The 2,003-nt window shown below is 36.8% G+C and overlaps 1 protein-coding gene across 1 annotated transcript; it reads left to right on the top strand.

Annotated features, from left to right (window-relative positions):
* Positions 1-208: 208 nt before the first annotated feature.
* On the top strand, positions 209-1,117 carry LOC145038857 (early nodulin-like protein 21). Its single transcript, XM_078987085.1, has 2 exons — positions 209-521; positions 611-1,117. The coding sequence occupies exons 1-2, from the start codon at positions 344-346 to the stop codon at positions 991-993; spliced, it is 561 nt and encodes a 186-aa protein (XP_078843211.1). The 5' UTR covers positions 209-343; the 3' UTR covers positions 994-1,117.
* The last annotated feature ends 886 nt before the right edge of the window (positions 1,118-2,003 follow it).

The following is a 2,003-nucleotide window of genomic DNA, read 5'->3' as shown; positions in this document are numbered from 1 at the left end:
ATCGTGTTTTCTATTCGACTTTATCTATTTATACCAATGGATCATTACTCAGAAGTAACACAACACGTAGGCCCATCACTCAAAGTAACGGTATGTAATTTGAAAACTCAAAACCTCCGGCACGAAACCCTCCAATATCTCTCCAAAATGACTCTTCACGTTCTCACGTTCACCACCCCCACAATTTTCTCCCTCCAAAAACCTTCATCTCTTCAGTCTTCCCCCTCCTTCACTCTCTATATATACACCCATCCCTTCCAACTCCAACTCACAATTTCCATTTGCATTATTCTGCAAGCATACACAAATTACAATCACGTTCCAATTAAGTTTCTGTAAGAAAATGCCTTCTTCCTCCACTGCTCTGGCTCTCTTTTTCCTAACATGCACCATCGCCGCCGTCTCCGGTATGCAATTCCTAGTCGGAGAAAACGTCGGTTGGCGTGTCCCGGCCAAAGACAAAACAGACCTCTACGACGTCTGGGCTTCAAGAAAGCATTTTCGCGTCGGCGATACACTTCGTTTGTTTCTTTCTCTTTTACTTCCTTTTTAAAATTATCAGATCAACGAAGCATGATATATATACCTGCTCTTGTTTTCTTCCGAATAGGGTTTCAATACAAGAATGATTCGGTGGTTTGGACAACAAAATTTGCGTTTTGGCACTGTGATTCAAGGCAACCGATCTCTGTCTTCAACGATGGGAATACGGTTATTAATCTTGATAAAGTGGGTGAGTTTTACTTCATTAGTGGGAAAGCAAATCGTTGTATTAAAGGGCAGAAGATGATGGTGAAAGTGGAGAGTCGTAACTACCCTTATCCACCATCAGTAGTCACTCCACCTGATAGCCCTAAGTCGCCGGCGACGTCTCAGCTCGCAGGCTCCGGTAATTCATCAGATTCCGGTCCAGAAGCTACGCTGGTTTCTGTCTCAGTGGTGTCTTTCATTGTTGCTGTAGCAGGATTATGGCTTTGCATGGAGCACCCATAGTTCTAATTATGCTAATTTATATGATTCTGTTATTCATTTAGGTTTTGATTTCTTTGTTTTGATTAGTATGTTTGATTTGAGTTGTTTCTCTGATTGAGTTTGTCTAACAACTTAGTTATTTAGTTTGTATCTAGAATTTGTTTTTGATTATTGATTATGAAGATTTTTTTCGAAGTATGTAATTACATTATAGCATTGATGTTTTCATATTTAATGTACGAAGTACGAACATAAAAGATGCAGTTTCTGGGTTCTTTTGAGATTTGACTTTATTTAAAACGTCTTTTATAAGCCATGATTGACATATAAATGATGTAGTTTCTGGCCAGTTTTTTTTTGGTATCCGTTTATTTGGTATTTTAACTTATTAAAAACAAAAAATAAATCTCCTATGAACCAGCACAAAAATGGACAACAAAATCGATTATAAATTCTCCATAAGAGCATTGAACCTTTGAATGGAAGCAAAAAAGGTCGAGATACTTTAGAGTTAAAATCAGCACTGCTTCAAGATATTTGTCCATACAGTATCAATTATATTTCACACTAAACTCCCTTGAGGGAAGATTCTACTTGCAAGTGGTGAATTTAGAACAAAAATTAATATAGTGCTTTATATAAATGAATTGGAAAAAAGTATAAAATGCTGGTTTTTTGGCGAAAATAAAATAAGTTTCGTATGTTTTTTTTATATATAATTGTTGTATTAAAAAAGAAAAAATGTAGGTCTTAGGACCCACCTAATGCATGAGTAGCTACGCCACACTATTAGGCTGGAGGGAGTGGCTCGCTAGCCATTCTCGCCAATAGTGCTAAATCCACTCCTTACAAATGTGTCAAAGTCATCGCCAAAACAAAGTCGCAGCTCCTACCTGAGGAAAGAAAAAGAGATTGGGAGATAAAGGTCCTTGATTGGTTAAAAAAATTATCTTCTTTTTTTCTTTTCTTTTTTCAAAATATAAATAACACATGATTAGATGCTACCACTCCTTACCTTTTTATTACCATCC

The sequence above is a fragment of the Lactuca saligna genome, chromosome 4 (assembly GCF_052625555.1).
Source record: "Lactuca saligna cultivar CGN05327 chromosome 4, ASM5262555v1, whole genome shotgun sequence".
Classification (NCBI taxonomy): Eukaryota; Viridiplantae; Streptophyta; class Magnoliopsida; order Asterales; family Asteraceae; genus Lactuca; species Lactuca saligna.
The sequence above is the reverse complement of the archived record's forward strand: the minus strand, read 5'-3'. Positions and strand labels throughout refer to the sequence as shown.